The sequence below is a fragment of the Ptiloglossa arizonensis genome, chromosome 4 (assembly GCF_051014685.1).
Source record: "Ptiloglossa arizonensis isolate GNS036 chromosome 4, iyPtiAriz1_principal, whole genome shotgun sequence".
In the NCBI taxonomy this organism is placed as follows: domain Eukaryota; kingdom Metazoa; phylum Arthropoda; class Insecta; order Hymenoptera; family Colletidae; genus Ptiloglossa; species Ptiloglossa arizonensis.
The window spans coordinates 17,845,434-17,868,071 of NC_135051.1; the positions used below are offsets into that span (position 1 = coordinate 17,845,434).

General features: G+C 35.0%; 4 protein-coding genes across 23 annotated transcripts in view; 2 read left to right on the forward strand and 2 right to left on the reverse strand.

Annotated features, from left to right (window-relative positions):
* Positions 1 to 116: 116 nt before the first annotated feature.
* Obp59a (Odorant-binding protein 59a) lies at positions 117 to 2,301 on the forward strand. The gene is made up of 6 exons (XM_076310136.1): positions 117 to 179; positions 865 to 1,102; positions 1,363 to 1,463; positions 1,681 to 1,716; positions 1,833 to 2,024; positions 2,181 to 2,301. The coding sequence occupies exons 1-6, from the start codon at positions 117 to 119 to the stop codon at positions 2,202 to 2,204; spliced, it is 654 nt and encodes a 217-aa protein (XP_076166251.1). The 3' UTR covers positions 2,205 to 2,301.
* Positions 2,302 to 5,761: 3,460 nt separating this feature from the next.
* Hao (Hydroxyacid oxidase) lies at positions 5,762 to 14,344 on the forward strand. Of its 2 annotated transcripts, XM_076308385.1 has the most exons (10): positions 5,762 to 5,968; positions 6,243 to 6,381; positions 6,694 to 6,845; positions 10,862 to 11,117; positions 11,305 to 11,433; positions 11,505 to 11,637; positions 11,919 to 12,035; positions 12,192 to 12,303; positions 12,392 to 12,497; positions 12,710 to 14,344. In XM_076308385.1, exons 2-9 carry the CDS (start codon positions 6,248 to 6,250, stop codon positions 12,457 to 12,459), a joined length of 1,101 nt encoding a protein of 366 aa, XP_076164500.1. In that variant the 5' UTR covers positions 5,762 to 5,968; positions 6,243 to 6,247; the 3' UTR covers positions 12,460 to 12,497; positions 12,710 to 14,344. The 2 variants fall into 2 exon arrangements, with proteins under 2 accessions (XP_076164500.1, XP_076164499.1); XM_076308384.1 differs by lacking the exon at positions 12,710 to 14,344 and having other exon boundaries at positions 5,763 to 5,970; positions 12,392 to 12,501.
* LOC143145211 (N-acetylgalactosaminyltransferase 6) lies at positions 7,223 to 10,724 on the reverse strand. The gene is made up of 2 exons (XM_076308383.1): positions 9,919 to 10,724; positions 7,223 to 9,694 (listed from the first exon to the last, which is right to left on the reverse strand). Exons 1-2 carry the CDS (start codon positions 10,123 to 10,125, stop codon positions 8,066 to 8,068), a joined length of 1,836 nt encoding a protein of 611 aa, XP_076164498.1. The 5' UTR covers positions 10,126 to 10,724; the 3' UTR covers positions 7,223 to 8,065.
* Mtd (TLD domain-containing protein mustard) overlaps positions 12,851 to 22,638 on the reverse strand; it is a 252,832-nt gene continuing 243,044 nt past the window's right edge. For all 19 annotated transcript variants that reach the window (XM_076308377.1, XM_076308372.1, XM_076308371.1 and 16 more), the window contains 2 exons: positions 21,302 to 21,471; positions 12,851 to 20,913 (listed from right to left, as the gene is read on the reverse strand). In XM_076308377.1, coding sequence (XP_076164492.1) covers positions 20,778 to 20,913; positions 21,302 to 21,471 — 306 coding nt within the window. In that variant the 3' untranslated portion in view covers positions 12,851 to 20,777. The remainder of the gene's footprint in view (positions 20,914 to 21,301; positions 21,472 to 22,638) is intronic.

The window sequence follows — 22,638 nt, forward strand, 5'->3', positions numbered from 1 at the left end:
ACGACACACAATTAACGTCGAAACGTTTTCCTGTTAATTTCGCTTATATACCGAACCGAAATGGAACAAACTTCTATTAATCGTACGTTAAATCGACGAAACGTTGGGAACGTATCATGACAAATTTTGTTTCGTTTGCTTTATGCTGTATTATTTTACTTTTCCTCAACGAGGGGGCAGTAAGTTGTCTTAACGAGTACTTCATAAAGTGCAATCTTTGTTTTTTCTTACTTAGCACAAAATTCGTAATTATCGACTAATATTACTAGAAATATTGCTAGTTTTGCTACTTTGCTACTTTTGATACTTTTGATACTTTTGTTACTTTTGTTACTTTTGTTACTTTTGTTACTTTTGTTACTTTTGTTACTTTTGCTACTTTTGCTACTTTTGATACTTTTGATACTTTTGATACTTTTGATACTTTTGCTACTTTTGATACTTTTTGATGCTTTTTGATGCTTTTTGATGCTGTTTGATGCTTTTTGATGCTTTTTGATGCTTTTTGATGCTTTTTGATGCTTTTTGATGCTTTTTGATGCTGTTTGAGGCTTTTTGATGCTGTTTGAGGCTTTTTGATACTTTAGGCGCTTTTTGATACTTTTTGATACTTTTTGATACTTTTTGATTCTTTTTGATTCTTTTTGATTCTTTTTGATTCTTTTTTGATACTTTTTGATACTTTTTGATACTTTTTGATACTTTTTGATACTTTTTCTACTTTTTCTACTTTATGATCATTATAATTCTACCAGCACTATCACTTATAATGCTACTGCTAACACTACTAATGATACTTTATGTTCAATTTAGTATTGAAATTGAAATCTTTTCAACATAAATATAGAAATACTATTTTTTTAGTCTTTAAGATGTCGTTCAAATAATCAGCAAGTAGACATGCAATTTCAAAAAGTGCTGAAAACCTGCAAAAAACGTTACTCTGGTTTAAGTACGGATAATGAAGATTCTATGTCTTCGGAAAGGGACAGTTCGGAGAGTGATTTTAGTTCTGAAGAGGATACTAATGACAATAATTTTTTCTTTAAAAAAAGTGATAGGTCTTCGTACGATCAATCAACGAACAATCAAAGATACAGGTGTAATTTAAATGATAAATAACATTTAACGAAATAATTAATGATTATAATTTCTCGTATTGATCGAAACGTGTTCGAGATAATTCTTATTTGTATAGAACTACGAAATTTAACATTGATATAAAATTAATAATAAAAATAATTGCAAATATTAATTTTATTTTGCAATTGTTGATTGAATCGTTAAATTTTAATTAATCTTTATATGGGCACAGAACTTCCGACGGGGGCAACGATATGAATGTTAATTGATTTGATCGCTCAACAAATGGAAACCTCAGGAATGTTCAAAATATGAAACGTATTCGTAAAACCAATGATCGAGACTCAAGTTATAACAATAATACTGATCGAGAACAACTTGTAAGTTTTTCTGAACAAAATTTTGAATATTAAATTTATTTTCGTAATTTCTTTAAAATCTGTTGTATCATTATTGCAAAACATTCGGATTAATTATAAAAATTGGATTGAAGTTCAAGTGAAATTAATTGACTTCAAGCTAAATTATCATGTACCTATGTGATGAAAAGAGGGTCTATTAATTCAAAACCAACTGTAATATTTTAACATTTTGCAGTGTATTGTGCAGTGTTTCTTCAACGAATTGAACGTCGTAAGTATAATTTGATCGATTTACTTCACGCAATTTTGATCTTCATGCATAATTTTATATAAACCTTTTCCATTCAAATAATTTGTAATGATATCTAAATACATGACAAACGATAGGTAGACAAAAAAGGATTTCCAGAACAAGATTTAGTGATTCCATTGATGATTAAAAATATTCAAGATCCAGAATTGAAAGATTTTGTTGAAGAATCAATTATAGAGTGCTTCCATTATCTCGAATCAAGTAAGAGGGAAAAGTGCGAATTCTCTCAAAATCTTTTACAGTGTTTAGCTGAAAAGGGACAGGAAGTGAGTATTAAAACTAATACTTGTTAGTAGTAACTTAAATTTAAACGAAATTAATTTTTAATTATTACAATATTATAATATTGTCGATATTATGGAAGTAACTACCAAAAATATGATATACGTTACGTTTGAAAATTGTAATTATTTGATTTTCAGAAATGTGAAGACTGGGAAAATTAAAGAAACACAAGTTTCATTAGAACTTTTCTAAAAGTATTACAAAGCAAGAAAAAGTGTAGAAACAATGTGTATAAAACAAATGAAAGTACTGAATATTTGCGTATATTTTACAAAGTATATAAAACAGCAAACCCTTTTAAAAATATATAAATATTGTTATAGAAACAAATGTTTATATTTAGTCAGCTATATTCGAATACGCGGTCTAACAGTACCTATGGCGCCATCTAGCGATTTGCGAACAAACTATTTCTCGACAAACTTGGGCGTTTTGCCGTAGATGGAGCCACCTGTACTTTTTCGGATTATTTAAATTTTAAACAAATTAATTTGTTTTCAGGATTTGTGCTTTTGCATGCGATTAGGAGTCAAAAATTAATTTATAATGCTTAATTCATACACTTACAGCAATCATTTTTCTCATTATTTAATAGAGATGAATACTTTTCCATCCCTTATTATACCAAGTTTTCTAGGTCCAACTAATAAAGCATTAAAATGTCAGCTGCATTCAATTACACGTTGTAACAGTACCTATGCCGCCATCTAGCGATTTGCAAACGAACTATTTCTCGACAAACTTGGGCGATTTGCCGTAGATGGAGCCACCTGTACTTTTTCGGATTATTTAAATTTTAAACAAATTAATTTATTTTCAGGATTTGTGCTTTTGCATGCGATTAGGAGTCAAAAATTAATTTATAATGCTTAATTCATACACTTACAGCAATCATTTTGCTCATTATTTAATAAAAATTTAAAACTTTCCATCCCTTATTGTACCAAGTTTTCTAGGTACAACTAATAAAGCATTAGAATGTAACTGAGAAACTATAAATTGCTCATAAAAATGAAGATAAGTATTGTATTTAGGAGTGTCTAGAATGTCTGCTAGAATGTAAGTGCAAACTATAATTTATGCTTAAAATGTTATGTATTGAAACTCTATTCAGAACGTGTATTGCAATGTAAGCGTCAAATAAAATTTTATACGTAAAGAAGTTTACATAAAATGCATACATAACTTTTATTTCATTCCTTGCACGTATAACAGGCATCCTGTGTATACCTCTAAAGGCGATATTTAAGCGTATTTTCTTAGAAAAATTTATATTTTGACAGCTGCATCAATTACACGTTTAACAGTACTTATACTGCCATCTAGCACTTCGTCATCGAACTATTTCTCGACAAACTTGGGCGTTTTGCCGTAGATGGAGCCACCTGTACTTTTTTTTCGGATTATTTAAATTTTAAATAAATTAATTTATTTTCAGGATTTGTGCTTTTGCATGCGATTAGGAGTCAAAAATTAATTTATAATGCTTAATTCATGCACACACAGCAGTCATTTTTCTCATTATTTAATAAAAATTTAAAACTTTTCCATCCCTTATTGTACCAAGTTTTCTAGGTACAACTAATAAAGCATTAGAATGTAACTGAGAAACAATAAACTGCTCATAGAAATGAAGATAAATATTGCATTTAGGAGTGTCTAGGATCTCTGCTAGAATGTAAGTGCAAACTATAATTTATGCTTAAAATGTTATGCATTGAAACTCTATTCAGAACGTGTATTGCAATCTAGGTATCGAATAAAATTTATGCGTAAAGAAGTTTACATAAAATGCATACATAACTTTTATTTCATTCCTTGCACGTATAACAGGCATCCTGTGTATACCTCTAAAGGCGATATTTAAGCGTATTTTCTTAGAAAAATTTATATTTTGACAGCTGCATTCAATTACACGTTTAACAGTACCTATACTGCCATCTAGCCCTTCGTCATCGAACTATTTCTCGACAAACTTGGGCGTTTTGCCGTAGATGGAGCCACCTGTACTTTTTCGAATTATTTTAATTTTAAACAAATTAAATTATTTGCAGGATTTGTGCTTTTGCATGCGATTAGGAGTGAAAAAATAATTTATTATGCTTCAATCGTACACCTACAGCAATCATTTTTCTCATTCTTTAATAAAAATGTAAAACTTTTCCATCCTTTATTGTTAAAAATGTTATGTATTGAAACTCTATTCAGAACGTGTATTGCAATGTAAGCGTCGAATAAAATTTATACGTAAAGTAGTTTACATAAAATACATGTATAAATTTTATTTCAATCCTTGCACAGATAACAGGCATCCTGTGTATACCTCTAAAGGCGATATTTAAGCGTATTTTCTGTGAATAATTTATATTTTGACAGCTGCATTCAATTACACGTTTAACAGTATCTATACCGCCATCTAGCCCTTCGTGAACGAATTATTTCTCGACAAACTTGGGCGTTTTGCCGTAGATGGAGTCACCTGTACTTTTTCGGATTTTTTAAATTTTAAACAAATTAAATTATTTTTAGGATTTGTACTTCTGCGTGCGATTATGAGTCAAAAATTAATTTATTATGCTTAAATTATACCCGTACAACAATCATTTTTCTCATTATTTAATAGAAATTTATAATTTTTGACCCTAACATTGTAACTTGCTTTCTAAGTTCAACTATTAAAGTGAAATTTATTCCGTAATTCCGATACCACTGTTTCCTCTTGGAGTCAACTTGCAAGCGCGGGATAATACAAAAATATTCACAAGATGAATACACACTGTCCTCGAAGCTGCTCGCGTTATCTGTTATTTATTTGAATAGTTGCGTCGCATTGATATTGTTCCCATTTATAGAAGCGAGTATACGTTCGATTTTTCAAATATTAAAGTGTCATAGACGTCGTATGCATTTGCCTAAGGCTTGTGCCGAGCTGTATTTTTACTCGAGATACACGAACACGCTGCAGGAACCAGGGCGATCGATATGTTCGCGTGTTTTTAGTATCGCTTTCGAATTGAATTGATATACGAACAGTAACAGACTAATGGACAACGAAACAGTTGTCTACTTTTCTCGATATTACCTAACTTTGTTTAAAATATCGAGACTACGTGTTACGTACGATATCACGTGCAGATAACGTTGACACTAACGATGAACTTACTCCTGGAAATATTTTTGTTGCACTAAACATTTACCAATCTCCCATGGGGTGATTTATCGTTACGAAATAAAATAATCCCGATGAGCGTACATCATAGAAAGATTGTGTACGTATTCGAACAAACGTGAGCTTAAAAAATTACAGTAACGTATTATATTAACGTATTTTAATACGCTTAAAAATCGATCCCATCAATTTAAAAATTAAAATCCAATAAGCTTCGAACTCGTTTAAATTATATGGGAAGTTAATGTCGTTCAATAAGTCCTTAATATCGGTAAAATTATAACTCGAATTAACCTACCATTGAATTGAATGATCGACCACACGTACATAATGTACGTTAAAATTTTAATTAAACGACATTTCGTGAAAATGCAATTGAATTCTTTTCTGGTTCACAAGTTATGTAAGTAATTGCATGCACGAGTACGCCAGTCGAAATATCTGTTCCGATAAGTTTAGCGCTTGATCTTGAATTTCAGGCGCTTCTGATTGAACAGAATAAACAACAACGTCTTTGTTTACATTATTCACAACGATTACGTATACAAAGAATTATTCATCTCACGGAAATCAGGAAGTACAAAACTCTTCTTTCATTCATTCTGGGAAGATAAATGGAGCCAATACGATTTCAGTTAAATAGAGCAAATAAATTTTATCAATGTTATTAGTGAATATACCACGCTATAGGTTATCATCACCATTCCACTTGCCATTGGTTACTGACAGTCACTTACTATTAGTAAGACACTAACTGTGTAAGCATTAATTTCATTTAAACCACGTTCTACGTCGCACGTCTCTCAGATATTCAAATTAATTACTAAAAATATTACTATTAATAATTTATGTTGTGTCAAAGTGTGGAGAGACATTCTAATTTGAATTAAATACATCCAATTGTTGCACAGTGTGCGCGAGCAAACGAAACAAATATTTCGTTTTCGTTACGCTTTGATAAACGTTTCAATTAAGTGTTGTGTACCGAGAACAATTCGACATCGCGGTTACGCTCGATTTTTTATTTTAGAAAATATGGCCAATTTCGTTTGCATAGAGGACTATCAGAAACACGCCGACAAGTACTTGGCAACCCCTGTAAGGGATTATTACAATTCTGGAGCTGGTGAGGAATATAGTTTGAGACTTAACACGGAGGCTTTCAGGAAGTACGTATCAAGGAGAATGTACTCCAATTAGACCATTATTTCTTTGCACAAGCTTGCAGAGTAAAGTAAATATTAAATATTATCAGTGATAAGGGGATCACGTGAGGCGTTACCGATTCATTTTAATAAAATTCTGCGCATATACAGAGAATTTAATAATGTTGGATCTAATAAATTTTCTACAATTTTAAGAACACTACTGGTGTACCTTTGAATGGGATTTAAAAAAACAATTCTCTGGTATTTCTAGAAAAGCAATAATATCGTGAAATAACTTTTTTTCTTTCGATGTTAAATCATGACACTTTTCAGATACAGGATACGACCGAGGTTTTTAAGGGACGTTTCCAAAAGGGATTTACGTACTACCGTTTTAGGTCAGGAGATTTCGATGCCATTAGGAGTAGCACCATCAGCGATGCAGCGTATGGCACATCCTGATGGGGAATGCGGAAATGCGAGAGGTAAATTTAAATATTATAACCCTTTCGATGCTAAGATTAGGACGTTGGGAATGTGCCACGCGAAAATCCCATAATCGCGTTTGTCGATAAGTGCTTATAAACGTCGGTAGAGTTCAAAATGTTAACTATACCCGTAAAATAGACTTTTTTCATTATTATCTTTTAGCATGATTCTTATTGCTCCATTTTCTCATTATATTTAGTTTTTGACGCAAATGTATTCAGTATTAGAGAATTAATAACATATTTAATATACCATCTATGAATTTAATAAAAATGTTTATTAAATCATACAAACACTTTACAAAAATAATTGCAATGATGAAAACGTACCGAGATCACAGTTGAGTAAAACCTTTCGAAATTCTTACTTTTACAGAATGTTATTGTGTAAAAACCTAAATGGGTATACAGAGCAAAGTGAAGAAGTTCAATAAAAGATGATATATGGTAATTTTTTTTTTTTGATAAAATAGATTCTTTTTACTTTATTTTTTCCTATATAGTAACTAAATTGTCGTTTATTCGTTATGTAGGTACATATGTACTTAACAAACTGCAACAAAGTGTATAAATATTATCAAATGATCAGTGCTTACTAATGCGTGCAGAGATGATATGTTCACAGATATCTTAAAGAATTATTGCTGTTTACTCGTATATCAATTGTACATGAAATTTCTGGTTTATTTTGAACAGCTCGTACAGAATATTACTTAACAATATACACGAAAAAATTAATTTTACGTTTAATTGTGTGGTATAAAAGTATCCTGTTTGTCAGTCAAGAACTTAATTAATTGTTTACGAGTTTGGCATTAAAGAAATTTTATGCATTGATCAGTTCTGTCATAGGTAAAAATTGAGCATTAAAGCGAAGTTATTTTATAATATAATTACTACAATTAATATGTAGATTTAAATGCAGCTATATGTTTAAGGCACAACAGAGGGTTCGTACAATATTTACATTGGTATAAACGCATTAGAAAGATTTCATAAAGAGAAATACTGTAAGGAATGCTAAGAAACGTACGTCCTGTTATAATTTATAAAAAATTTTACAATTTTAAAATACGTTTTGCACGATGTAAAAGATTGGAATTAGAAATTACAATTTTACATGACTAGTCAATGAAAAAGAAATAAGTTTATGTATATACACACAAATAAAAATGAGACTTAAATAGAAAATAATAACAGTATAAGGATTAAAGGAATTAATGTCTTTTGGGTCCCACATTATCCCAGTTATTAATGGCTTTCATATTCACGTTCTCAATTCTCCATTTCTGAGTAGGAGATGTTGAATCACAATTGGTTACAAAGACTTTTTTGCTTGCTGGATCTGTATCCAAACATCGTGACGAGTAACCGTGCATTAACCATTGTTTTTCAACATTGTAACGCCATAACTGATTTCCCTGACCTCCATGACAAGGGTATAATGTTACAGGAGCTTTTGTATCTCCTCTAGAAACATCTAAACATTCTATACGATTCTTCGGTCTAATATCTTTGTGCCAAGTCAATTGAAATTCTTGCTCTCCTTGAATATTAGAATTGTCTTTTATACAAACATCAACTACTACAATCCCATTTTTCTTTTGTCTCTTTGAGTCAAGACATAATTCTGGCACACCCATGTTACGAATCTCTCCAGATGCAAAATCCTCTGGTTCAATGGGAGGATATACATCAACAAGATCAAAAGCTATATTATCCATAAACCATTTGAATGGCTTACAGTGTAATTTATTTCTTAAATTTCTTTGTTCTGTTAAATTTCCAGGATCCAGTAATCTCAAGTGCGGACGTCTTTTGTAGATATATTCTGCATATTCATCCATCCATACTTCTGCTACTCTTTTGTAATTTCTTCCTAAGAAGTCCCCTTTTCCTGGATTTGGAAAAGGAGGAAATTTCCGATAAATATGACCAACTCTTGAGCAAGGTGCATCATACATTTGTCCTCCACATTGCCAAATTTTAAATGACAACTCATATTGTTCACCTCCCCATATGTGTAGTTCTGGATCATATCCACCTAATTCCCAGAAGAATTTAGCACTGATAGCAAAAAGACCACCTGCCATAACTGGACTTTTAAATGGCTCTGTTGGTTTTTTGACATCTTCAGGTAACAATGGCAATCGTTTATAGTACAATTCCCAATCAAAAGCTCCTCTTGCTCCTTCATCTTGAGCTCTGTACTCAAATGTCTCATAAGCTATCACATCAATAAAAGGACACACGCAACTTTTATAGTTTTGTGCAATAGGTTCTAGCAAAGGTGGCAACCAATTAACATTTGCTTCACTATGAGAATCTAGAAATACAAGTACTTTTGCTCTTGCTACTTTTGCTCCAGCTAATCGACCTTTAATTAATCCAGAACGTTCTGGTAATCTCACAATCTTTACTTTTGGCAAGTGTTCGGCAACATAATCATCTAGTGTCTTATTCAATTCCACTTTAGTGCTAGCATCGTCAACCAGTATTATTTCTTTTAGAAGAAATGCTGGTGAGCGATTAACAACACTCCAACAAGTACGCATTAAAGTACTAAAGTGCTCATTATGAAAGGAGACTATCACAGAGACTGAATCAAGGTTTCTTAAGTATTTCTTCTTTTTACAATCTGAATGTCTAATGTCAGGTACTGAACGATTTAGCGAGATTTTGTCACTAAGTGCACCATTAAAGCCATTTACCTGATACAGTTTTTCCTTCAATGCATCGAGAGATGGTGAAAGAAATGCAGGCTTCCCATGTTCACCCATCCCAGTTTTTTTCGCATCCTCTTCAATTTTTTTATAATCATGCCAATCTATTTTATCATCTTCATCCTGTTGAAAAATTTTATTCAAATGTTACATTGTGGAGTTAGATTTATTTTACACTAGAAATAATAAATCAATGTACGCGTTTTTAAATAAAATATCATTTACAACGGGGTTCATGAAAGTAATCATACGGTACTGCGCGGAATGCAGAAGGTTAAGCTATCGCTAAACCTGTTTCACTTGCATCAAACAACCTCGCGTATAATGAACAGGTCTTTAACCCATACCTGATAGAGATGGTCGTTGAAATTCTGTCTCGAATCGATCAGATTTTTCGGACTGTCATCATCAATGGCTACAAATGCGGCTACCGGTGTTGCGATTTCATGGTTAGGTGATGTCCGTACGTACCGAAATACGACAACGGTCAAGAAAACAGTAAAAGCCGCCAAAAAGAAGAACTTTATTAGGCTTATCACATTTCTCCTCATCATAGTGAAACAGTCATGTCGTGTGATGATACTTGCGAAAACCCGCCACTATTCACCTGCTTAATAAACTATCTACTCGAAACTAACCTCATGTGTGGAAAAGTTTATCTAATCAGCTGTTATTTGCAGTATGAAATCTTAGATAAATTGTTCGAATAAAATACATGAGACAGACACGGTTGCCACGCGTCGACTGAGGATCGATCGCCAGAGATCGAAGCAGTTCTCGAGTGAATTGCATATGATATAGTAAAAACAGATTTTTTTAGTAAACTATATATAAATGTATTTAATATTACTATGAAATATTACTACAAATATTATATATACTGATACGTGATAGAAAATTTTAACTGCTTACAACTACCGATCCGCTATCCCCACCATTTCTTGTCTCTTCGCTCCGCAACCCCTCATTGTATACTTAAAAAAGAAAAAGCATAAAAACTGCAAACACACACTCCCTATCTTCCAGCCCCTAATAGAGAAGCAAGCTGGCATGGCGTAAAGTGGGAGTTCACAATTGGGAAAATAATATTGAGCGGCCAATATTTCTTGCCTCAGCAACATTATTTTTTAATTTTAATCATTATCTGCCAGTTATTATGCACATTGTTTGAAACGAATAATATCACTAAAATTTTTTTGAGTATTAGAAATTCGAAACGCAATGTTCGAATTTAAATATTGTCAAACATTTGAAATTTATAGTATACGAACAAAATTTTTAACATTTTAGCCGCTGAAGCAGCTGGTACGATCTATACGTTGTCAACGATAGCAACAAGTAGCATTGAAGAAGTGGCCGAAGCAGCGCCAAAAGGAATAAAATGGTTTCAACTTTACATATACGTAGATCGTGATATTACCTTAAATTTAGTGAAACGAGCAGAAAAAGCCGGCTTTAAAGCACTCGTTCTTACCGTTGATGCACCGTTGTTTGGTGCTAGACGAGCCGATGTTAGAAACAAATTCACACTTCCAAATCATTTGAGGTACTTCCTTTATAATAAAACATTGAACTATTAAGATGTAGAAGAACGATATCCACCATAGAGAATGTTCAATATAATTAACATATAGTGTTAGAATGTTTATCTCCTAAACATGATACTCTACTGCCATCTATATATTGTACACAGTAGCAAATGCTTTGACTACAATCATAAGAAATATTTTCAGATTAGGGAATTTTGAGGGAAATTTATCGAATGAAGTAAATAATAAAATGAGTGGTTCTAGCTTGAACGAATATGTTGCAAAACAGTTCGATGCTTCTATAACATGGGACGATATCAAATGGATTAAAAGGTTAGAAAGTAATCTCACAATGTACAATTACATGACTCAGGAATTAATCCTTATTTCATGATTTTCTGTAGCATAACAAAGTTGCCAATTATTTTGAAAGGAATCCTAACTCCAGAAGATGCACTTTTAGCTATCGAAAGTGATGTGCAAGCAATTATCGTTTCGAATCATGGCGCCCGACAAGTCGACAGTATTCCAGCATCGGTTTGTTACTATTTTTTTTTTTTTTTTTTTTAATTCGAATTTCGATATTTTCAATTCAGTGCTTCTATGTTGCAACTAGAATCGTTTGCAAAATTCGTAAATAAGAAAGTTAACATCGTTAAATTTTTTAAATTTCTTTAGCTCGTGATTTGATTCGATGTTAAGTGATCTAACTGACTTTCCAATCGAATCGAGAAATATAAAATGTTTGAAACATTATGTTTATGGATCTCAAATATTCGTATTAAACATAAATAATGAAAACATCGTACAATTACTAGATTGAAGCGTTGCCGGATGTAGTTAAGGCTGTGAATGGTAAATTAGAAGTTTACATGGACGGTGGTGTTAGGCAAGGAATTGATGTGTTCAAGGCAATTGCTTTGGGCGCGAAAATGGTAAGTATTTTTCAAATTCCTTGGAACTAACAAACTCGAACGTCTAACAAAATCGAGTAAACGATTATGTAACAATGAGTGAAACAACATATTACGTCAATTTAACACAAATGAATTATGTGAATTCTCAATGAATTTTTATTTGATTATCTTCAGGTATTTGTTGGCAGACCTATGTTGTGGGGTTTGTCTTACTCGGGAGAACAAGGTGCAAAGCAAGTTCTTGAAATGTTCAGGAAAGAAATTGATCTGACATTTGCACTAACAGGTAAATCAATTAGTTCAAATATAATATTTGGTTTTAAATGTACACTATAACTGAGATAGTTTGATGAATCTTATCGATGAATTTTTAGGCTGTAGATCGGTTAAAGATGTGAAACAGGATATGGTAAAACACGAATCTTATTACAGTCATTTGTAGCGAAAATTGGATACAATTATAATAAAATTATTCGCAAGGTAACAGGTATTTCAAAATCATTTTATCCTCTTAGTCCTTTTAATTCATTTTACGAAAAAAAGTTGGAAAATTACGGCGAGACTTTAAGATTTAAGAACTTATACTTAATTAACGAATCATAAAATGGAAGAGTGCTCCTCTGAATAATATTAAACGAAATACAGGGCGTTTTGGGATAGTCAATGTATGTCTTATCTGGATCATATTTTAGGCATATCTACGCGCATGCGCTCGGAAAGAGACAAGGTGGAGGGTGTCGTGGTTGGCGTGCGTGATTCACGGTCGAGCAAGTGACCTTTCAAGGTCGTTCGTGCATTCTCGACTGTAACACACTAACGAGGAAGACCGGTACTTCACAATATTGGCGTTTTATTGAATATCTTTTGTATATTCTTCTTTGTATACATATATGCGTGTGCGCGCGGCACACGTATCACAATTGTCAAGCGTACGTATGCGCACACGCATTCAAAGTGTCTGCAGTTTTTCTTTAAATGGAACAGATTGACTATGACGTCGATATAACGTACGCACGGAACATGCAGCAGAGTACTCGCATTTCTGTACGACATACGCAAAATACTCCATTGGTTTACTGATATCCGCACCCCTCCGTGAAACGAGGGCGTGTTCTCTTGGCAAAAAAATAAATCCCTTTCTTTCTCCGGCGTCCCTATCGGTTTTCTCCTTTTTCTCTTTTTTTTTTTTTCTTTTAGTAACTCTGTGCCGCCGTTAGTAGTCGTAACACTCTTTTACTCACAGCTTTACAACATTACAATTTATCGTTACTTCGTATGTATATATTTATAATATGTATATGTATATTTTTTATGTATATATGTATAGTGGCCTCCTTCGCGCTACGGTTCTCTGCTGTGTGTATGCACGCTGCGACGCTAAATTATGTATAATATGTATACGCAATGTACACGTGTATGATATATATACACACATACACACTTCCTGCACTGTGTATTGAATATATATGCGTTATATACATGCATACGCGCACATACATTCCTAGTCCTTGGAGTGAAACAATTTCTGTTTCTTTTCCATCATTTTACACGCGAATTTATTCAAAGAGTGGGACACGTTTGCGATCACGATCTTGTAATATTTGAAAAGAAAAAGTAACAAGGTCGGTTTGTAAAAATATAATCTATATCATTTGTTCAACAATGTCTCTCTGGAATAACTGGTTGTTATCGTGAATGCACTAGTTTGCTCGAACGAAAAATTTTCTGAAATAAAACTTCATCGTTAAAAAAATTTTAATCTAATCGCGATCTCGGATCTGTAAATGCCACGTGACAAGATTTAACCAAGGATTGAGTATCGACGCAAACGTGCTACCCCGGTTCCTTAGTGACTCGTCATACGATTAATTCAACATACACGGTATACAGTTGGTTAATATACGATTACGATAGACACATAATGTGTTGTTGTTGTGGGTTGCTCTTGTTGCTCGTGAACGCGAGAATGATAAGTTGGTTGGTTGCTGATGCGTCCTAGATTCTTAGGATCCAGAGGTGGGAAGAGAGGTTACTTCCACGAAAGTGGCGATTTAGGCGACAGTACAATTAATAGTGTAAAATTCATTGGTCCAGAGAGTTGTGTGTGTATGTATTTCGAGGGGTTCTTTTCCTCTTCCATATCGTTCTTTTTTTTTTTTTTTGTTCGATATTCTGACTTTTCTTTCTGTGCATCTCGTGGGAGGACTCGAAACTATAATGTTCAGATTTTTCGAACGGTGAATATATATATACACATATATATTCGTCTCTCGACAACGTCAGTTTACCCCCTCGAAAAATGGGACGAGTGAGTTAGATGAATTCGATATTTCTTTTTTTTCTTTCTTTTTTCGCGAATCGTTACGTTACACTAACACGATTTAGTTTTCTGGATTTCACGATGTAAAAATTCGGTGATCGGAGAACAGGTTTCGTGATCAATGTACGATTAATTTCATTCAACGTGTGGAAAAGAATACTCGAAACGATAACTCTGCGTCGAGTATCGAAACGTAAACGTATCGTTTTGCATCACGATCGATTTGATCAAATAATGATTGCTCGATTGACGAAAACGATTCGGTTACTTGCGATTAAACTTCAACCAAGTGTCGGAGAAATTAAAGAACACTTTCCTCTGAAGAAATTTCGAGGATGAATTGATCGCGTTTCGATCGAAATGATGCTGACAGTGTAAAAAATGTGTTTAGAATATCGTTTTGCGGATTGCGCAGGAAAGATTCGAGTCTTGTACGTATTTCGTGTTTGCAAGTGGAGTACACGGTAGATCTACGTGTGATTAGTTCATCTTCTCGAATTAACGATCTATGAAACGAAACGTTGAAAGAAATCAACAGTGTGAAAGAAAAATGGGAAACGATTTATGAGCACGTATCGAAATTATACAGTTACCACCTGATGGTTTTGAATAGTTCCAAATAAAAAGTAACTAAAAATATTCATAAATACAGGGTATTCTGTGATTCGAGGTACAACTGAAAATTGAACGATTCCTCTTTGTAAAAAAAAGTCAAAAGTGTGAGGTAACATTTTTTTGTCTTAACCGTCATTTTTTAAGAAAAAAAAAAAAAAAACACTTTAAATGCTGTCGAGGTATTATACATAAAGAAGAATCGCCTGAAGCATCTCTACGCGTGTATATCAATGTAAACGCAAAGTTAATACCGTTCATAAGAAAGCATTGTATTAAAGAAAAATGTATTCTACGATTTGAATCTTTTTTCGGACAAGGAATCGATTCCATTTCAATTCTATCGCGAATTAATACTCTCTATTTGAATAACTAAAAAAAAAAAAAAAAAAATCGGAAATAGTGGAAGATGCGAATTTGCATCGGATACACAACGAGAACGATTGTGTTTTTCTACAATTCTACGTATTTTCGTTTCTGGTACAAGTAGTTGTTTATACGTGTACAACAGACTATAGTTGAACGACATAGCGTGAAGTTTCGATTCCTTCGAGTATCTAATACCGATTCTATCGTTTTTGACAAGACTTCGCAACGAAGAATCTTTGCGTATGGAACATTTAAAGACTTAACCCTTCTTTTGTATTCGTTTGTGCAAGTTTCTCCGCGCTATGTCATACCGAGACGTACAATCGTGCCTTAACCACGATTATCAACAACGACGACAACAATATCTAGCTAAACACTGAAGAACATCGAGTTTTTTTTTTTTTATGCGTGTTCAATCCCTGCGGTCAGTCTGAATCTAATTGACAATGTGTATACCAAAGGTCTTCACCTTGACGTGTAATTTGTTGCTTTGCCTTCATCGTTATTTTACGTTTGTTTTCTTTGTTAGTACACTAACGTTCACTAATTAACTACAAATATACATACAGTTTTGCGATTATATTGGTTTCGTGTGAACTTATTTTGCTTGCAGCAGAGATTCTTAATTTCTCTACTCCTACTATATTTCATACACGAACGCAGAAAGCTATACGCTTATATTGATTGTTTCTATGTTTAACAGTTAACTAATTTTAACGTGTCCAAGATAGATGAGTGTACTGCAATTTCCTTCTCCGATAATTGAGGAACAATTGATTCTTTGTAAGAAACCGTTCTCGGTCTTGATCATTCAAATCTTTTTACTGCTAGTATTTGCCACTAGCATTGTAGCCTTTGTCGGTAAATATTTATAACAAAATATAACTCAATCTTTAGAAACTCACATCAAAGAACTTAAACTTCTAGTTTTATTTAAAAAGAGTTTAAATATTTGAAGAGTAGATATGTTATTGAATAGATATGGTTAAACGAGTTCCATTATTTCAGAGGTTAGGTAGGTGTTTTCGAAATGGAAAAAGATGCTGCTCTATCTCAGTTAATTGTCAACTCTTTTCCTTACGTATTCGAAGAGTTCTTTGAGCTTTGCAATCCATGCAAATCAATCCTGATGAATCTAAAGTTCTATTTTTCCTTTCTGTCGCATGAACTTTTCACATTCCTAAATCTTTCATTACCCAGATAACTGTTAATTACTTGCAGCTAGTTCTTAGACAGTTTAAAATCTCTTAATACGTCTTATGAAATATTTAGCACAAGGAGTGACATAATGGAAGTTACAAAAGAGCCAAAGAAAATTGTGAACCTTTGGAAGGGAGTTTGACAGTAAAGGCTACCATCCTCAAATAGTTCAGAAACATCTTTAAACAGTTCAAAACGCACATTGTAAAGTATCATCGATCTTGGCTGATCGGATTTTTGCAGCGTTTCGTGAAACACTTTGCAAGACAAATTCTTTCGTACAATGATCTTGTTTGTTTTTTTTTCTTAAATCGAAACGTCGAAGATCGTCAGGTAACGTGCAGCGTTCGAGCTCGTGCATATGTCGCAATTGATCGTACAGGAAAGAGTATCGTCGTTAGTTACGATTAGAATCTTTTCTCGTTTTTACATAACACGCTTAATTTACGTCTACAGTTTCTTTGTGGAGGCAGTTGCGTATATTTTAGATTAGACGATACCTAGTGTGCTTGAAACGTTCCTACATTCACAATTAGTACGGAATACGCTTCGTTCAGAAGAAGAAAAAGAATCCTTCCAGGCAGTTGACAAGAGCATGACGACGATTACTATATTTTTTTTCACAATGTTTACGGCTAAAAAAAATACCCCTCGTTATAATTCCGTTATTCAAAAAGTTTCTAAATTCGTAATACATTGCTCAAAGCCATTAAGAGATCACATTTTTTTTTCCAATACTTTAGAAGAATGAACTATATATCGGTAATACTCTTATCGAATGTCTAACTTATAGAGCATGCTTGAGCCATTAAAGCGTTAAAGTTCGTGATCCTCCAATTATTTCGAGCAGTGTATGTTATATAATCAAAGTATCAAAGAATATTAAACAATTCGTAGAATAGATACATGGTAAAAGGTCTTTTAAAATGCCGACTTCAACATCCGTGCGTGTCTTAAACGGAATAAGGTAACCAAAATTTAAACGATCTTTCTCTTCCGATAAACGTTATCAACAAAAAGAAGTAAGTAACGCAAACATCACGAGAACACAGAAAGCAGAACACAGAGAGAAACGAAAAATGAAACGAACGAAAAAGTGTTTTCTCACACACACAATCATTTTTTTTTTTATTTCGTTATAATATACATTTATACCGTGATTTTCGACACGAAGGCGAGGATTGTGAGTCCTTTTCTTAAAAACAGAAAAGAATGAAAAATCGCCACGGTCAAGCACTTCGCTTGTTTTACCCCCTTTTGCGTTCTTCGAATTTGTATTGTCCTAGCTGACTTTTTTTTTCAATCGAGATTCAACGAGTTTCATCAGTTTTGACTTGAACGATCGCTCTACCGTGAAAGGAAAAGCACTGTACCGACTGACACACACTATAGAAGCGGCTCGATACATCGTTTAGGAGCGACTTTCTCTTTTTTTTTTGTATTTTTTGTATTTTTTACCTCGTTAGTATCACAAGAGTACGCCTAGACGCCTAATTGTAAGTTCTAGACAATGCTACGATTGATACTCGCGTGTCGCATTTAGTGTACCAACGTACCCGAAAGCTAACCTAAACAAGCGGGTAGTAGCTACGTTTTAAATACATTTTGTGCTTTCCTCCACGCTCTTTTTCTTTTTCTGTTTGAAACTGTGCTCCATGGGATCTTCTACTATTTGACAATGTTTCTTTTTTTTACTTTTATTTTTTGTAAGTGCGTTTCATAACCAGTGCACCGGGTTACTCCCTGTCTCGTTCAGATCTACGATTCTCTTGATCCACCATCACTGTGTCTCAGTCTTTCGCGCCATTTAACATTGAAAGCGAACAGATAGTTCGAGACATATAATTTTCCATGCCGTTTGAAATCGCGCTGCTTTTTTTAAGCCCTTCCCCTCGGCGAACAGCGATCGTGCGATCGCGTAAAATTTTTTTTTCTCTCGATCGGCGTGTGTGTAACGTTTTTTTTAAAAAAAAAAGCAGCCCTAGAAATGCGAAGATCGAAAATCGTAGAAACGACACAAGTTAGAAACTGTTCCTAGTAAAATGGAAGGAATGGCAACGGTATATACTCGCTACAGTATAAAAGGGTGTTTTCATTTTTCGTCTGCTTCTTCGTTTTTTTTTTTCTTTTACTTCCCGACGTAACATCTCGTTGTGGAGCCTCTAGAAAATCATTCTCGAGCTGAATCGTCGCGAATTAAGCTTTTTTTTCTTCGACCAGGCTCTCGAGGGAAAAATCAATTTATAAAATCGATTATCAAAATTTCCTCTACTAGTAGCGTTCGTTCTACTAAATAATCACTCGACGCTAGACTAGTCTTTTTCGCCTTCAAGAACGGAAATCTGTGTGTTTACAAAGCGGTAGAAACGGTGGGCGACACAGTCAATTGATCCTAATACAATATAGAGACTATAAGCTCGTGGACAGTCTCGTGGTTGTGTGTGAATTAACGATTTTATCACGGGTAGTACTCAGAGCCGAGCGAAATTGATCGTTACGCGATATAGAAAACAACAACGCAATATTGTTTTTCTCTTCTCGCTCAGATATTCGACCAATGCAGATTACGCACTATTGGAGAACATTTTGAGTTCATATATTTCGAAAGTGATTTATACGGCGACACAACAAAAAGCTGCTGCTACTACTATCGTAGCAAACATCTTATTGTCTGCATCTTTATACAAAACCGAGACGTTCGAAATCGTACGACCATAGTGTGTATATATACTTTTCCTTCGGCTCTGATTATACGCAGGACTCCTATAGATGGGGTATATATTACTGTTGTGTTCTAGCAGAGGGAGAGAAAGAGAGCGAAGCGAGGCACAGGCGTGTGTGTTTCGTTGTGGTCACTCGAGACTCAAGAAGCACGATTTTCACCGTTTACCAAAGAATATGCAAGATCGCGCTCCCTCCATGCGTTATCTCGATATATATCAGCCACGCTGACAGTTTAATCGCAATTCTCACTCGGTTTTTTGTTCGCGTATTAGCGTAAAAGATCAATACGAACTCTTCTTCTCTTTATTCGTTAGAGTATCGTTCAGTGTTTGCTCGCAAAATTGTGTACACGGTGTGTGTGTGTATATGTAGCCGGCGTGTGTCCTTCCAGGATATAACGTGAGACGAGCTACACGGAAGTTCAGCAACGTTTTTGTTTTTGTTATTTTTTTTTTTGCCATTAGCGTATATAATATGCTGCTTCTTTAAAATTAACTGTACCGTTAACACGATTGGTAATACATATATTTACATTTACTATCTACAATTATCTACACATCAACAAACGGTTAGCTTAACATTTCTCATGATGCCTGTGTGTTTTTCACTATCGTCTTCGTAGACTATTATCATCCGACTCTGACATGATTCTCTCTTTTCCTTGTACGCGGCATACATCCCCCCTCTCTCGTTATCGTTTCATCCAAAAGCTCGTCCGATCATTCACGCTTGCACATTCTCTCTCTTTTGTTTGCGATCATAACGACCTTCAATGATCGTGATTCTCGCGACTAGTTCGAAACGACGATCCATCGGGCAAACAAATTTTTATACACGATCGTCGTCGATCCTTTCTAAATAATCTTAAACGACACGCGATTCGTGAAACTAGATTTCTTTAACAATTCATTCAACGAAACACGTATGTGTATGTGTGTGTGTGTGTATATGTATATATATATATACATATATGTGGGTATATATATATACATACATACACACACATACATATATATATATATATATATATATATATATATGCGCGCAAGCGCGGTGTGTGTATATATATATATAAAAAATAAAATAAATACGACAACTTAAAATAGAAAAACAAATAGGACAGTTAAACGATAATCGATAATTATTGTATAATAGTCCGTGGGTCAACGTTCTAGCCTGACGTTGTGGCAATCGTATATCGTCGCCATTGTTTTCTTTCTCTTCAGCGCGTTCCACCCCTCTAACCGCGAGGAGGGGGGATTCGTTCTTCCTATAGAATCACACTCGTTCGTTTCTCTCTAGACACTGACAGTTCTATGTTATTCGATCCGTTAGAATCTATCAGTAGTGATCAAGCCAGCCGGTAGGTAAACCCATTAAACGATTTAATCTCCTCTGGTAATGTCTCTTAGAAATTGTAGTCTTCCTGTGATCTCTCCTGGGGACGATGAACCTCCACGAGACTATCGAGTTCAGGTCAAATTAGGCTGCGGCGAGGGCGTAGTCCTGGCCAACGTGTACGAGGTGGCCGTGTCCTATATGAACGCCCAACATTCCAGTGTCTTCACCACGAAGTCCTCGCGCGGCGCCAACGGCTCGTTCCCGTACGTGCTGCACGACTGCGTTCTACCTTGGTACAGGTCGCCATCCAGCCACAGTCCAAACTTGCCACTGAAAGAGTGAAACGTAATTACGCCAGTGCTAATGTAATTTCCCGTTTCTTTTTTTTTTTATCAAATTTCTTACCTTGATAATTGCACAAATTGTGCGCAACTATCGAGGTTCTACCTAGTAGTAGCTTTTAAGGCACGTCTGTCCGATCCACGGTTTAAGGAAGAGTATATACAAGGTGTATTGTAACACTTTGAACCCATTTCGTCGTTGAGGTGTGTCTCACGTGTTACCGTACACCCTGTATATTCCATATATTTTTCAAACGATCGTTACGATTGGCTTTACCAACTGTGCGCCAAGTGTTTCAGGCTATCGGGTAACAAAGAGGACAGGTTACCACGAAACAACGGTCTTGGAGGGAGAGAGAGAGAGAGACAGTACTTACTCCCCAGCGCCAATGGCAAGACTCTCGTTGTTGCCTTTGATGAAATACAAGTTATCCCCGGTCCAGTTGAATGCCTGGAACCTGGGCATAAACCTGAAGAGGAGGGACTCTCCCGTCCCGTAAAAGTGATCGCTCACGTGTAGAGCGCAGGAGGTCAACGCTCCAAACACCTGTAATCACAAAGAATGATGGTTCAGATGGTTTGTTGCTTTCATCCAACAGACGCGACGAGATGTATTAAACCGTCACTGTCGACTCTGCGAAACGAGGGTGTCTCGTTCTCCTCTCGTCGCTGTTGTCCCAAATATGCAATATATCTCAACGTTTCGAATACTGAACGCAACTACAAAGCAAGTAATTTTCAAAGCACCGTGACACAATCATCCTCCTACGTCACCGTGGAAGCTTTTGCGATACAACGGAACAGTAGTCGAGGAAGTACGCACTCGAAATTCGAGAACAAAGAAACACCCTTCTCTACTCGAACACTCGCTCGTAATTGGAATCAGCGATACATTCAGCGGATGGATGCGCGTTGGCGACCAGTTGTTGTATAGTCAATTCTGAGGCAGAGGGACTTGAAAAGAGGTGAACCGGTATAATGATGATTCTAATGCGAGGGACACGTTTATTGTCTCCACGAGCAGGAGTGGGTATCGCTCTTAGGCTTCCAAAAGCTATACCGACTGATTAAGGTCCTGGGAAGGAAGAACCCTCCGTAATCAAAGGTGTGCTAATTAATACACGAGTTAGAGTCTCCTGAGTGAGAACTGTTCTGACCTAGATACAGAACAGAGGACAATGAACCTATTAACGTACTCACTGACCCTCTAAGCGAGATAGGCGTTACGCACACACGTCCTGGGAAGCGATAAGTCAAAGCTGACTAATATATATGGGTCAGGGACTTCTGAACGAGAAACTGTTCCGACTTACGTGTAGGTCAAGGAACAGTAATCTTGTTAATGTTTCATTGGACCCCTAAGCTCTCGCCTTAGTAGGGAATAAGCATCCAGAATCAAAGCTCTGCCGACTAATGGGTCAGAGTACAGTGGAACCTATTAATGTGTCCTGACTCGTCTACGTGGGAATAAGTGTCCCTCACACGTACGTTCTGGGATGTGATAAGTCAAAGCTGAGACTAATATATAGGTCAGGGACTTCTGAACGAGAGCTGTCCTGACCTAGGTGTGGGTCAAGGAACAGTAATCTCGTTAACACGTTCACTGATCCCCTAAGTACGAATAAACGTCACTCGGATCGCCTTAGGAAGAAATAAGTATCCAGAATCGAAGCTGTATCGACTAATGGGCCAGAGTCTCTAGAGTGAGAACTGC